Raw genomic sequence first — 14,106 nt, forward strand, 5'->3', positions numbered from 1 at the left:
TGCCTCCGGTCTCAGTCTGTCGTCCAGGAGCCTCTCTGGTCAGTTTCACCGTCCTTCAACCATCTGGTAAGATTTACCTCCTAACTACTGCTTCCCTGGGAAGGTTCAGGTTCAGGTTTAGGTTACTTTATTGGTAAAAGTAACCTGAACCTGAACCTGAACCTTCCCAGTGCACTGGGAAACATCCAAGATAACTTATGTTCGTGTTGTTTGATGTTCAAAAGAGGTGTAACTTACAGTTCTCTTTGCTGGGGAAGATACAGAAGTAATGATCACAAACTAGGCCCTAGCTCTTTAGAGTTTAAGAAATGTGATAAGAAGATCAGTGATAAGCTCTTTTTCTTTTTTTAATCCAACAGAGTATTGTCCTGATCATGGCTGTGACCAACCAACCACGCAGCTACGCACCCTCGGAGTTCCAGACAGGCCTGTTCGATTTCAGCGATGACTGTGGAACTTGTGAGTAGCACTCCCTCCTTTTCTGGGAAATCTGATTAAAATATGCACACAATTAAAACATGAAAGATGTACTGTAAATGTTGTATTTTTCTCATTACAGGCTGTTATGGTCTGTGGTGCTACGTGTGCCTTGGCTGCACCATCGCCAGCGAGATGAACGAGTGCTGCCTGTGTGGTCTGAGCAGTCCGATCCGCAGCGTCTACAGGACCAAATACAACATCAGAGTAAGTTTAAGTGGATATAAAAAGCTGGCTGCCTGTAGGACTCCATTTGGACAATGCAGGAAAACAGCAACGTTATTATAAGGTAACATGGAGTATGATAGTCCTACCTTTAGTTGTGGTTAAAACACTTGTACAGGTATACTGCGGAACAAGAGGAGAGGTTTTAAGATGCTTGATCCCACGTCACATGCAGTGGTAGAAGTACTCTGATCCTTTAGCTAAGTAAACGGACTAATGTGACAATGGTAACACTTTACAATAAGTCAAAGTTGAGTCGAGTCATTTTGAGACGCTTTTATTTCAATAGTTTCTAGAGGCCTGAAGAGGTACAGTAATATAGTATCAAAATATAGGAAAAGACAAATAAAAATGTCCAAAAAATACATGTAGTTCTGTGTTTTTAGTCATGAGGCTTCACAGAAAGGATGGATTTGAATGTAAGCATGTTTACATGCTGATGTTATCATTTATCTTAAAGGTGCTCTAAGCGATGTAGAGCGTTTTTTAGGCTACAACATTTTTTGTCACATACAGCAAATATCTCCTCACTATCCGCTAGCTGCCTGTCCCCTGAACACAATGTTAAAAAAAACGCGATCTCTGTAGACAGCCCAGGCTCCACAAACGGCAACAAAAACAAACTGCGCCAACCTGCACCACCAAACATAACAAACAGTGTTCCAGCGTTCCAGCCAATAACTGACAAGAAGGATTTGGGGGTGGGGTTGGGGGTTAGCTCCGGAAACACGGAAGGGGTAGGGGCCGGGATGAGGAGGAGGGAGGGGCGAGCTACTGCGCTTTGTTTGAAAATACTTTGAACGCCAACAAGAAGTGACATCACCCAACATCACTTAGGCTAAAGCCTTTAAAGCACCATTGTGTAAAAGTTCTGCTCGGCTTACTTCGCAAGCTAGATTCTCTCATCGTCTCCTTTTGGGGGGCCCCGACCCCCAGGTTGAGAACCACAGCTGTGATACTGTTAAATGTAGAGACAGTTTGTGAAGCTCACATATTTACAGCCTAGTACAGACCTTGTGTTGCTCTCAAACAGATTCAACTTCCTCCTGGAAAGAAAAAAAAAAGATTTACAATTCCCATGGTTAGTCATCTTTGTACAAACTTGCATCTAAAACAGGACAAACCCACCCCATCCCCATCCAATAGAAATCCATACTAATATTTGTGTTTCCAGGGGTCACTGTGTAATGACTTTATGACGTACTTGTGTTGTCCGGTGTGTGCCACCTGCCAACTGAAGAGAGATATCGACCGCAGGAAGGAGCAAGGCCTTTTCTGAACAGGTGAGCGTCTTCTAACGGCTCCAAAACATGAACAACTTATTTAGACATTCCTCACACATAACACGTCATATCTATATAATTATATATTGTGGAGCTTATGAAATGATCCAGACCATTCTCAATAAAGATGTTTATGAAGTGGCATACAGTGTCATTTAACTTGTAACGGTGTTGTAAATTGACTATCCTTGGGCTTTTTCTTCTTTTTTTGTATCAGCTACAATCCTCTGAGGGAAATGACATTCATCTCTTCCAGTCTGTTAAACGTTAGTCAGCTGCCCGGGACACAACCTGGGAGTGGAAAACAGCGACATGATTTATTGTTACGGTTGTAAAAAGAGGTTTTAAAAGTTGTATCTGTGCTGTCGTCTGCAGTTGACAGGATGTGGATTCTGTGTGTTTACTGTAAAGGTATTCTTTAAATAAATAAAAAATTTAATTAGTAGAGTTAGTCCCTTGTTTTTATTCCTGCTTGGATATTTCCCAACACTGGCATTGTCTATTGTGGTTTTGAGGGTGTTAGTTTCCTGTTTTGAGCTGTGAGAGGATCTTTTTTAAATTAGCTATGATAACCAAAATTTTTATGTATTTGAATTGCAAAACTAATGAACCTCACTTTTTTCCTGATACATATCAGTTCTTTATGGTTGTCCCGTGAAGTCCTAAAAGGGAGTATTTCCTCGCCACTGTCGCACTAAATGCTTGCTCTTGGGGGAATTACTGGAATTTTTGGGTTTGTAAATTATGTATGATTATATGAGTGTGGTCTAGACCTACTCTATCTGTAAAGTGAAGTAATGCAGTTTAGCTTCCAACTCTAATAATTTTCCAGATTTTTCAGCAGTGCAGTGCATTTGAGCTTTAAGATTTTTCATACAATTTGTTTCATATTTCTGCATTTGTGAGTCATTATCAGTTAGAAAATATACTCAGACCTCACAATGTTCTACGTCTTTTGTCATTATTCAACTTTTAAAGCCAACAGTTCAGTTTAGCATAAGCTTTTAACTTTTTAATGAAATCCGTACTTATTAACACAAGTTCCACTTTTTCAAAAAATCATTCTCTGAATAGCTGCAGCGTGCCACAGGTGACATATGTCACTGTATGACAATGGCAGCAGGTGTGGTGATTGGCTTTATTAGAGCTGAAGGAACACTTGGCACCATTGGGTAGTGATGGCTCAGTAGATATGACATATGCCTTTGGTGTGGGAGAACCAGGTTTGAATCTTGCTGTAATGCATTAACCAATGTGTTCCTGAGCAAGAAACTTAACCCGTAGTTGCTTCAGGTGTGTTTTACCTCTGACATATAGCAATCGGAAGTCGCTCTGGATAAAAGTGTCAGCTAAGGACATGTTATGTAATGTTGTGAGAATCTTTATAGAATGACACAGCGCTTTTCCCCAGACAGGAAAATTATAATATATTGTCTGGCTTTTCTTCCTCTTTTTCTCTTTTCTTCTCTTTTTCTCTCTTCCTCTTTTCATTTCTCTTTATACTTATTCATAATTTCAGTTGGAAAATAAATTCAGACCCCTCAATGTTCTACATCGTTTGGCATTGTTGAACTTTTCAAGCCAACGATTCAGTTTAGCATCAGCTTTTCAACAAACAAAAAAATATTCCACATCTTTTATACATTAGTGGTGTTATCCAACTTTTTAATGAATTTCATGACCATTCATACTTTACCAACTATTCTCACTACTTCAACTATTAATCCAGTTTAGCTTTAGCATTTTAGCTATTCAGCATACACACACACACACACACACACAAGCACACACACACACACACACACACACACAGACACACACACACGCAAACACACACACAGACACACACAGACACACAGACACACACACAGACAGACACTAACACAGACACTAACGCAGACACACACACACAGACACACACACACACACACACACAAACACACACACACACAAACAGACACAAAGACACACACACACGCAAACACACACACACACACAGACACACAGACACACACACACACACACACACACACAGACACACAAACACACACACACACAAACAGACACACACACACACACACACACAAACACACACACACACACACACCCAAACAAACACAAACACACACACATACTGACACACACACACACACGCAAACACACACAGACACACACACACCCACAGACACACACATACACACACACACATGGTTGCCAGTGAAATTCAGAATCGATTTTACAGTAAAGTTTTACTTTTTGTTTTTAAAGCACTCCATGGTCAAGCCCCTCCATATATTTCCGATCTCCTGTCTACTTACTCTGCCACCAACAACTCCTCGTCATCCCCCGGACAAGCCTAAAAACCAGAGGAGACCGAGCCTTCTCTGTAGTAGCCCCCAAACTCTGGAATTCCCTCCCACCCCATATCAAATCATGTAATACAATTGCTATTTTTACTGTACTGTTTATCAGACACTGTTTCTATGGTCTCATGTACCACCTTTGAGACTATTTACAGTATTGACAGTACTGCACTGTATGCATGCAGGCCCTAGGAATTGCTTGTCCCATTCTGCCAACTCGTTACTGATGATATATATATATATATATATATATATATATATATATAATTGGTGACAATGAATCTCGTTATCTTGAAACTTTCATGATCTAAACATGGAATACTATGCATTAAGAGTAATGCAACAGTTACTTATCATTTTGAGCAGTTGTATCGATTGATAGTTAGATGATTGTAATGAAATGAATAGACAATTATCTGAACTGTAATGTGTGAATTGCTTTTTGAAATAGTAGTCCTTTGATGTTAAGTTGTGTCATATTGAACAAATGATCTTTGGTTTATGTGTATTGTATCCAAGCAATTGAAAAAAGTGTTAGAGTGTTGAAAAATGTGTATTTTGATCATTGGTTGTGAGTTTTGTGTCTAGAGTTTTGAAAAATGACGTCAAGGTTCTGAAATTAGTGCCAAAGTGATTAAACTGTAAAGTACAAGCAAGTTGAGGAACACTGCATTTGATGTCTTTTCTTTTCTATTTCCTAGCTATTTATTTTTGCTTTGATTCAAATCCACCTATGTTGTGATTGTACTGTATTGTTTTTCATCAATACATTTCAGATTTTGTTCAATGATTCCAATGTGTCTGTAGTACTCTCTCTACTACTGCAATACTTTTACAAGGATGTATTTACATGTAGGACCATAAGGAAACATGTATCACCTATTTTGTACTACAATATTTAATGATTGTACGAATGATGACACAGTGAAACTATGGGTAGCTTGTGTGTGGGTGATCTAAAGTAATGTTTCAATGGTATTTCACCATAAATTAGTTTTTTGAACCAATGATTGTGAAAGTGCAAGATTTCTTTAAAGATATGAATGCACAATGCAATGTTTTGAACATTGGACAGCCTGTGTTACAAGTGATGACCGTTTTGAGTTTTGTGTCTAGAGTTTTGAAAAACTACGTCAAGGTTCTGAAATTAGTAGCAAAGTGATTGTAAAAAACTGTAAATCAAATCTGAAGACGCATTTTTACTCTCTTGCTTTTACAGTTTTTTCCAACTGCTTACACACAAAATCTTTTCATGTCACACGATTTTTGAAACCTCTCACTCAAAGTGCAAAACTACACAGCAAATCTCCAAAACCATAAGCTATTTCTCAGCCTTTCACTCAGTTTTCAATTGCATAAAACACTTTTTTCAAAACATTAAACACAATTCTCTACCTAAGACACAAAAATCTAACAGGAAGTGACTTGCTATCCATTTCTAAACACAACCAATCAAAATGCTACACTTATTTACCAGGGCACACACACACACTCCTCACATGTGCAAACACATTATGTCATAACTGAACACTAACCAATCATTGCTTTAGTATATGCCTATACAGAGGCCAAAGGTCAGATTACCTGTTTGGAACAATGGATGCCAACAATAGACAGAGAGCAAGAGGAGGAGGAGGGAGAGACAGGGGATAACAACGAGGAGGAGGAGGAGGGAAGAAGAGTAAGAAGGAGAGCCATTTCTGATGAGATCAGGGAGAGAAGCCCATCTTGAGTAGCTTTACAGTGGCATCCATACTGCATGCAACTATCTAATGACTATTTCAGCATTACAAATCAATCAAAGTGTATACAATTCTGTCCCCCCCCGCCCACAAGCACGCACAAACACTCACAACACACACACACACACACACACACACACACACACACACACACACACACACATACATATTCTTTATTCTAAAATGATACCTTTGGTTTACATATGTTTATACTTTTTTTTTCTTGTGTCATGCTACTGTATACCTCACTGGGCTACTCTTACAGACGTAATGTTTTGCCCAATAAATATTTTCTGTTTTACTGTAACATTACATTGTTTTTTACAGTGCACTTTTCAACCACTTTCAGCAGACTACTTTCTCTCTAGAACATTGTAGAAAGCCTATGAAAGACAAAAGAGCTTTAGATTTAGAACAACAGTGTGTACATGGTATATCCAAAAATTTACTATTATGAAAAAAGTGTTTGCCATTCGATGCAAATGCTTCATTTTGAGATGTGTTTATGGTATTTTGAATGCAGTGTTTCATTTTGAAGGAGATGTGAGGCATTTTGCATTTTTTGTGTGCAGTTTTGGGAATTGTGTGTAGAGTTTTGAAAAAAAGGAGACATAGTTTTGAAAACGTGTGTAAGCAGTTGGAAAAAACTGTAACTCCCTTTGATTCCTAGTGTTGTTTTTTTTGCGTATTCTTTTTGTATTTACAAACGTTGTTCCTTTGTTGTTTTCTTCTATGTTACATTATTTAATTCTTCCTTTCCTAATTATGTTCATGGTACCTCGCACAAACGATTATGTATTTTTAGACATACTGTTTCTGCCTTCCCTGTTCTACCTGTAAAGCACTTTGGGTCAACTGTTGTTCGTTTAAATGTGCTATACAAATAAAATGACTTGACTTGACTTGACACACATGCATACAGGCGCACACACATATACAGATGCGCACACACACAAACACACAGACAGACACAGAAAGACCCACACATACACAGACATACACATGCACAAACACAGACACAGAGAGACACACACATCCCCTCAACACGCACAAACACACACGCACGCACACACTCCCACACACGCCGGCACATACACACTAAAAGTAGACTAAAAGAGACTAAAAGTCTCGTCGTTTTAGTCTAGTTTTAGTCAAAAGAGAACTCAAGGTATCTTAGTCAAGTTTTAGTCGACTAAAAGTCTCGCCATTTTAGTCAAGTTTTAGTCAAAACATTTTAGTCTTTTTTTAAATAAATTATTTCTGATAACCATTTCAGTCAAATAGTTATAAAAATAAATAAATGCTATAAAGTTATATAAATATTGAGCCTCTTTTTTATTTTCTTCCTTATTTCCTCACCAATACACGACAAAAACAACCACTGCATGGGAAAGGATATTTTACAATAAAATAAATGCAGCACAAAACTGGCGGTCGTATTCAAGTGATTGCAACATCTGAATTTGTTTCATTTCAGACACGCAGCTGCAGATTCGTACGTGCCTCGTGTTGGAAATAGAGACAAACCTTTAACCGTTTAGCTGTCAGCATTTTAACTGTGTTAAATCCAACTGCTAGCTAACGGTAGGCTAACGTTACCTGCTGCCAAGTGTAGTGTTAACTAGCTAACGGTAGGCTAACGTTACCTGCTGCCAAGTGTAGTGTTAACTAGCTAACGGTAGGCTAACGTTACCTGCTGCCAAGTGTAGTGTTAACTAGCTAACGGTAGGCTAACGTTACCTGCTGCCAAGTGTAGTGTTCAGTAGCGCCCCGTGCAGCGATGTTTCGGTTGACTCTAACGTCCGTTTAGGAGCATCAGAGAGAAGCGCAGGCTATTCGGTCCGGTAGATAACGGTCATTAGGGCACCTGTCGGTGTCGTAGCACCGGGTCTCAGTAACAGCTGAATATTCTATCTCATGATGAAAAAGTAGAGACGATTGTAGACGAAAATGAAGAGAGATTTTATCTTAGTTTTTATTTTATGCAAAACATTTTAGTCTCGTCTTTTTTCGTCAACAATAATGCATGTTAATTTAGTCTTAGTCAGCGTTTTTGGACATTGGCGCAGTCTCGTCATCGTCTCGTCTTAGTCATGGAAAAAAAGGTCGTTGACGAACATATTTAGTCTCGTCTCGTCTGACGAAATTAACACTACCATCCGAGACCATGATGCAAACCTGACTGCACTGATGGACAGATGCAGGGAAGTGAGACTGAGGCTGAGTCTGAAGAAGCTGCAATTCCGAGTCAGGGAAGTCCGCTTTCACGGCCACGTCCTCTCAGCCAAGGGCCTCAAAGCTGACCCTGACAAGATCAGAGCGGTTTTGGACATGCCCAACCCAACAGACACTAAAGGGGTGCAGCGTTTTGTGGGGTTTGTAAACTACCTATCCAAGTTCATGCCACGCTTATCTGAGGTCTGTGAACCAGGCTGCTCGATAAGGATGTGCAGTGGCACTGGCTGCCAAAGTACGACGCAGCCATGAACGAGATCAAGACGCTGATCACGGTGGTGCCTGTTTTGAAGTATTATGACATTAACAGGCCGGTCACCATACAGAGCGACTCCAGCCAGACAGGCCTGGGCTGCTGCTTACTGCAGGAAGGACAGCCAGTTGCATTTGCATCCCGTGCATTGTCCCAAACAGAGCAAAATTATGCACAAATCGAGAAGGAGTGCTGAGTATTGTGTTTGCCTGTCAGCAATTCCACTACTACCTGTATGGGAGGAGTGATATAACAGCAGAGACAGATCACCGCCCATTGGTGTCCATCTTCAGTAAGCCCCTCCTCAGTGCACCAAAGCGCCTCCAGAGCATGCTCCTCACGCTTCAGAACTACTGCCTCAAAGTGGTGTACAAGCCAGGCCCCGAAATGTACATCAGTGACACGCTCAGCAGCGCTGTTACCCCACCCCAGAGAACGGACACACAGTACAGGCGGGAAATGGTCTGCAGCCTGCAGCAGGAGCAGTACGACACCGCAGCAGTTCAGCAGACAGATTACCTAAATGTCACCAGCCAACGCCTCGCACAAATCCGACAACACACAGAGGCGGATGTGTGCCTTCAGATGCTCAAGACTGTCGAGCTTGAGGGATGGCCAGACTGCAGAGAGGAGATGCCCATAGTGGTGAGAGAGTACTGGGCCACCAGAGACGAAATCAGTGTGCAAGACAGGGTACTCTTCAGGAGCCAGCGCGTTATCATCCCTAAGACCTTGCGACCGGAAATGCTGAGACGGATTCACTACAGCCACATAGGGGGAGAGGCTTGCTACAGGCAAGCCTGTGACACTCTATTTTGGCCCAACATGCAGGGGGAAATCAAAGACTTTGTACAGCAATGCTCTGCGTGCAATGAGTACGCACATGAACAACAGAAGGAGACTATGATGTCTCACCAGCTCCCCACACGTCCCTGGCAGATAGTGAGCATGGACCTGTTCAGCCATGCAGGAAAGGATTTCCTGCTCGTGGTGGACCACTACTCTGAATTTTGGGAGGTCGATCTGCTTCCTGACCTCTCAGCTGAAACTACGGTCCTGAGGTGCAAGGCTCAATTTGCACGCCACGGCATACCAGACCGGGTCATCTCTGACTGTGGATGTCAGTTTGCATGTGGAACTTCCAGGACATTTGCAAAAGAGTGGTGCTTTGAGCATGTTACCTCATCACCAAGACACCCAAAGGCCAATGGCAAAGCAGAGTCGGCAGTAAAGATTGTGAAAAACCTGTGTATAAGAGCCGCGTTAGCCGGCGAGGACCCGTGGAAAGCTATCCTCCACTGGCGAAACACGCCCATGGAGGGACTGCACTGCAGCCCTGCACAGCGGCTGATGTCACGGAGACTGCGGACGCACCTTCCTGTGGCGGACCAGCTGCTGATGCCCCCGGTCATCACTGAGATACCGGTCAAACTGTGTGTGAAACGCCAGGTGGTGAAACTGAACTACGACAGATCAGCTAAAGATTTGCCTGAGCTCAACGTCGGCCAGCCCATCAGGATGAAACCACTCCCTGGAGACAGGACGGGCCAGTGGAGGAAAGGTGTGTGCCTGCAGCAGGTGGGCCCCAGGTCCTATGTTGTTAATGTGGAGGGGACAACATATCGTCGCAACAGGGTTGATCGTAGACCAGCGGAAGGAGCCCCCTCGCTGTTATCAGGGCATCTGGAACGTTCCCCGGAGCATCCCGGGGGGCGCACATGCAACAGAGGGAGGCTCTGCGAGCGAGGCAAGGAAGAGACAGGCACCAGTAATGGGGGGACACCCCATTCATCACAGACCATTTGCACGCCACACCGAGAGGAGCAGGGCCAGGCATACTCCCTGGGTGGCAGGCTGATTAAGCCTTGGGATAGATTGGACCTTTAAAAGGGACAAACTGAATAAGGGAAGTGAACACATGAAAACAAGAACACTGTTAACAGCCGTTATATCAGTAGTTGTGTTGCAGCAGTTATGTTAGGTAAATTAGGTTTTTCTGTTCATTTGTATAGCCTGTTATTAAGTCGGCACGTTCTCTGCAGAGTTGACAGGTAGAGTTTTGCTGAAGTTCATGTTTATTGACAATGCCATTTCATGTTTGGAGATCTTACTACAGGAAGGGAGATGTTAGAGGGTATACTGTTGCACTGCTTAGGCAACAGCTCCACCCTGTGGGGAAATTGGGTATGTTTACATGTAACAGGAAGTCAGTAATGTTGGGCGCCATTCCGGTGCGTGTCTGTTGTGCAGCTTTGCCAATACACGGTTCTTAACCCGCAGTTTGTGCAGCGTCATTATTCACCAACATGCAACAACTAATTGCAGTAGACTTTGCCGATGTAGAAAAATACATTAGTGTCGATATTGCTGCAATATTGTGGGGTTGACTATTGGTGCCTTCACAAAATATTAACACAATGAGATTTTTGATAAATAATCACCAATAATGTGGATACAATAACTAAAGTAGGTAAAGGCAAATAATAAAACAGCTAGTAAGTCTGGTAAATTCAGACAATTACATCACTTTACTGTAATGCAGCCTTTAAAATCAGGAAATTACTTGTGTCATATTACGATATTCAAAATGTAGGACGATATCTAGCCTCATATATCGATATCGATATAATATTGATATATTGCCCAGTCCTAATCAAGAAAAAAAGAATGGAAATTGAAGATCATTCGACAATTACATTTATTCTGCCTTTCATTACACCTTTCATGAGTTAAACTCAAGTAGAACTCAAATGATCTTACTTAGAGCTGCATTGCTTAATTGATTAGTTGTCAACTATTAAATTAATTGCAGACTTTTTTTTAAAAAGATTATTTTTTGGGGCTTTTCTACCTTTAATAGATAGGACAGCTAAGTGAGAAAGGGGGGGAAGACATGCAGGAAATCGTCACAGGTCAGATTCGAGCCCTGGACCTCTGCGTCGAGGCATAAACCTCTCAGTATATGTGCGCCTGCTCTACCCACTGATCTAACCCAGCCACACAATTGCAACCACACATTTTAATGATCGATTAATCAGTTTGAGTCCTTTTTTTTATGAAAGAAAAACTAAAAATTCTATGATTCCAGCTCCTTAAATGTGAATGTTTTCTAGTTCCTTCTCTCCTCTGTGACAGTAAACTGAATATCTTTGTGTACACTTGAGGACGTCATCTTGGGCTTTGGGAAACACTTTTTTTTTTTTTACCATTTTCGGACATTTTGTAGGCCAATCAGCTAATTGATTAATCAAAACAATAATCAACAGATTAATCAACAATGAAAATAATCGTCAGTTGCAGCCCTAATCCTACTTCACTGTTTCTAAGCACAGACAAGACAGTCTAGTCGTTATGATGCATACTTGCCTGAACATGTAGAAACGTGGCCATAATGTTGGGTCATTTTTATTTATGTATTGACAGAATTGTGCATAGAATTTTTTTTTTTAACCTAATGTTTTCCTTTGATCATGTAAAGTTATATCATTTGTTTTGTTTATATTGTGATACTTGACTCAATAAACTAACTAACCAACTATCTGCGGCCAGTAGGGGGCAGCCTCTTCATACTGGAATGACAACAAACTGCATAAAGGAACTTCTCGCTTATGGAACTGGGCAGAGCTGTAATAGGCCGGGCAGTAAAAGTCACACATAGAGTTTGAACAAGTACACTTGTTGTTCATGTCATGAAAATGGAAATATATTTGATGGCTTTTTAATTCCCTTTTCTTTTCTTTTTTTATCTCTGGCAGCCCGTGAAGCCCTTCCTCCCTGGGACAAACAGATCCAGTCTCTGTGTTTCCAAGTCAACAACCTCCTAGAAAAGATCCGTTCGGCTGCTCCAGAGTGGGCTGCACAGGCTATGGAAACCCAGATGACCCAGTAAACATCCGCACCCCTCCAGAAAAAAAAAATCCCCTAAACTGTTGTCTCCTCAGCCTGTCCTAAAGTGATGTCTCCCTGCTCAAAAAGGTCACCACTTCCCAGTCCCAGTAATGGAAGCGTCCAAGGAGAAGCCTCTGGTATCACCATCACTTGTTTGAATTTTCAGAGAACACTTGTTTTATTACTTTTGCCAACAACAGAAACAAGTTTGATGTTTCTCAATATTTCAGATCTGTATCTGGCCTAGATGTATTCACAGGGGGGATTACAATGTAACGTTTAGGTGTGGCTTTATATTATTTACTTGTTATGTTAAAAATTTGGATGTGATTAATTCAGATAGTTGACATGTAATAGGGTCAAAAAGAAGTGAAACATGCGGAGGAACAACTGGTCTGTTGAAGCTTATTTTGCGTTCCAACACATTGTTCTGTTTTTAACATAACATAATGACACAGCAATATCTGTCAAGTTGATTTATGGGGTCATGTAAAACTTTCTCGGTCCACACATTTAAATCAGCATTTACAAAGTCATGAAATACAATTTCTGAGTTTCCAGGAGCTTTTTCAGCAAGGTCTTTTTTATTTATTTTTTAATCTTTTTTGGGGCATTTCTGCCTTTAATAGAGAGGAAAGCTGAGATATGAAAGGGGAGAGAGAGGGGGAAGACATGCAGGAAAACCATCACAGGTCAGATTCAAACCCTGGACCTTTTGCATCAAGGAATAATTAACTTCTGCATATGTGCACCCGCTCTACCAACTGAGCTAACCGGCCACAAGTGAGGTCCTCTTTTGTGTGGGAAATTCCTCACCAAACATTTCAATCCTATTTTCCCCTACAGTAGGTGCACCCTTTCATCATCCATTATTATGATCCAAAACATTGTTCTTAAATCAAAACTTACATGTGCAATTTTGTTTTCCAATACACATTTAATATCCTATATCCCAGCTGTAAATAATGGGGCTAGAGTTGTGTTATACCTTTACTAACAACTTCCCTGAAGACACCAAAACCAACAGTGACTTTATCATGCTGTAAGTATTGTTTGTGTAGCCACTACCTGATACCTGGTAGTGTACGCCTCCATGCCATAATTCTTACTTCAGACTTGTGATTACAAAAGCACAGGTGTGCTACTTGATAACTTATTTATGGCTTGTTTCCATGTAGGTGTGCCAGCAATGGTAACTCAATTCAATTTTATTTATAGTATCAAATCATAAAAAGAGTTATCTCAAGACACTTTACAGATAGAGTAGGTCTAGACCACACTCTATAATTTACAGAGAACCAACAATTCCAGTAATTCCCCCAAGAGCAAGCATTTAGTGCAACAGTGGCGAGGAAATACTCCCTTTTAGGACTTCACAAGACAACCGTAAAGAACTGATATGTATCAGGAAAAAAGTGTGTGTTTGGCATACAGGTGAACATTTGCTTATTAGCACTAAACAAAATACAGCTGAGGGTCAGTTTTGCAGTTCAAATACATTCAAATTTTGGCTAATGAAAAGATCATCTCACAGCTCAAAACAGGAAACTAACACCCTCAAAACCACAATAGACAATGCCAGGCTGTTGGGAAATATCCAAGCAGGAAAAAAAACAAGGGACTAACTCTACTAATTCAAT

At 41.0% G+C, this 14,106-nt stretch overlaps 1 protein-coding gene across 1 annotated transcript; it reads left to right on the forward strand.

The window, feature by feature from the left end:
• Positions 1-2,430, forward strand: LOC120545883 (placenta-specific gene 8 protein-like; the record flags this gene model as incomplete). The annotated part of the gene is made up of 5 exons (XM_039780513.1): positions 1-66; positions 360-459; positions 560-684; positions 1,877-1,985; positions 2,203-2,430. Coding segments are annotated over 4 exons (396 nt in total), but the record flags the coding sequence as incomplete, so codon positions are not given.
• Positions 2,431-14,106: the final 11,676 nt, after the last annotated feature.

The sequence above is a fragment of the Perca fluviatilis genome, chromosome 17, assembly GCF_010015445.1.
Source record: "Perca fluviatilis chromosome 17, GENO_Pfluv_1.0, whole genome shotgun sequence".
NCBI classification, from domain to species: domain Eukaryota; kingdom Metazoa; phylum Chordata; class Actinopteri; order Perciformes; family Percidae; genus Perca; species Perca fluviatilis.